We start from the raw sequence: 1,490 nt of genomic DNA on the forward strand, positions 1-1,490 counted from the left end.
TGACCTCTGGGACCAGTGTAGGCAGATCCATACCCAGCCTCGGTTTGGATAGCGGTGTAGACAGAGTCCCATCCCGTGGAGGCTGGGAGACAGGTGTAGAAGAAGCCCCGCTGAGTAGAGACTCAGAGTTGTAGTCAGGTGTGGATAGAGCCCCATGTGGTGGAGTCTGGGAGTTGGGTGTAGATGGAGTCTCATCAGGAAGCAGCTTCAAGTCAGATACAGATGGAACCTCATCAGGGGATGACTTGGAATCAGGTGTAGAAGGAGTCCCGTTGGGTGGAAGCTGGGAGTTAGGTGTAGACAGAGTCCCACCAGGCAGAGGTTTGGAGTCAGGGATAAACAGATCCCCATTGGGGGGTGGCTCAGAGTCTGTAGGGCACATGGGGTGCAGCTCAGCTCTGGGGGTTGTTCTGACCCGTTCTGCACCTCGTTGGGGAGCTGGAGGCGGGGTGCCAGGGCCAACCCCAATAGCCTGTACAAAGTCTGGCCCCTGCCTAGCATCTGTGGTTGATTCTGAAGCTGGGAGTGGGGTCCTGGCCCCAGAGAGTACCGGGGAGTCTGGCTGGGCCAGGGCTCCCTGGTGCCCACCTCCCTTGGCTGCACGTCTCTTCTTCCTGCTAGGGCTCCGCATTGGGGCTCCAGGACTGCTGGGGGGCTTTTTGGGAGGCTGGGGGCTCTGAGGGGGCTCACCAGGGGTCCCAGAGGCAGGGCCCCGAGGGGCTGGGCCCTGTAAAAGTCTCTGCATTTCTCCTCCTGTAAACACCGGCCCCAGGAGGGACGCAGAGTGGCTGGGAGGGCTGGTGCCGGAGTTGAGGGTCTGCCCAACTCCTGACCCTGTGGACGTGCTGGGTGTCTGCTGACCAGCCCCTAGGGCCAGGATAGGTTCGCACCTGCTGCCCAGTGGTTGAGTGTCCTTGTCCTCCTCCTCACGGCCCCGCAGGCCCCTCCTCTCTAGAGCTGGCTGCCTGGTGAGGAGGGATAGGGGCCCTGGGGGACTGCTTCCACTGCTGTCCCCTTGGTCAATGTCACTGGACAAGGGCTCGTCCGCAGATGCCAGGTCAGCCTGCAGAAGGCCACACTCATCGGCAGTGGCTGAGAACTCAGCCCAGTCCTGGTCACTCAGCTGGACGCTGTACTGGAAGTTTTCCATGTTGAGTTTTCCACAACCAGACACTGGAGGAGGTGGCAGAGAAGAGATGGGGGAGGGGGGGGCGTCAGCGACCCTGGCTCAGGGCAGCAGGTTGCCTCCACCCCATGGTTTCAACTGCCATCCCCCAGGCTCCTGGCTCAGGGACCTGTGCTCCATTCTCCCCCTGAAATAAAAGCAGAATGGGATATTCCAGAGGAAATGGTGTCTTTCTTCCAAACCTTTTGGATTGTTTCCTTGGAGCTAGAAAATCTTCTACTCCCGCTCTGCCTGTTTTCAAATGGAGCTCATGATGATTATATAAAGAGACCATATGATGTTTCTGACGTCAGACAAGACTTTA

The 1,490-nt window shown here is 58.6% G+C and overlaps 1 protein-coding gene across 1 annotated transcript in view; it reads right to left on the bottom strand.

The window, feature by feature from the left end:
• Nucleotides 1-1,150, bottom strand: part of LOC102815638 (uncharacterized protein C1orf170 homolog) — a 4,754-nt gene extending 3,604 nt beyond the window's left edge. Inside the window, exon 1 of the mRNA XM_006871753.1 lies at nt 379-1,150. Within this exon, the coding sequence (XP_006871815.1) occupies nt 379-1,150 (772 nt within the window). The remainder of the gene's footprint in view (nt 1-378) is intronic.
• Nucleotides 1,151-1,490: the final 340 nt, after the last annotated feature.

Source organism: Chrysochloris asiatica, unplaced genomic scaffold (genome assembly GCF_000296735.1).
Source record: "Chrysochloris asiatica unplaced genomic scaffold, ChrAsi1.0 scaffold00173, whole genome shotgun sequence".
NCBI lineage: Eukaryota > Metazoa > Chordata > Mammalia > Afrosoricida > Chrysochloridae > Chrysochloris > Chrysochloris asiatica.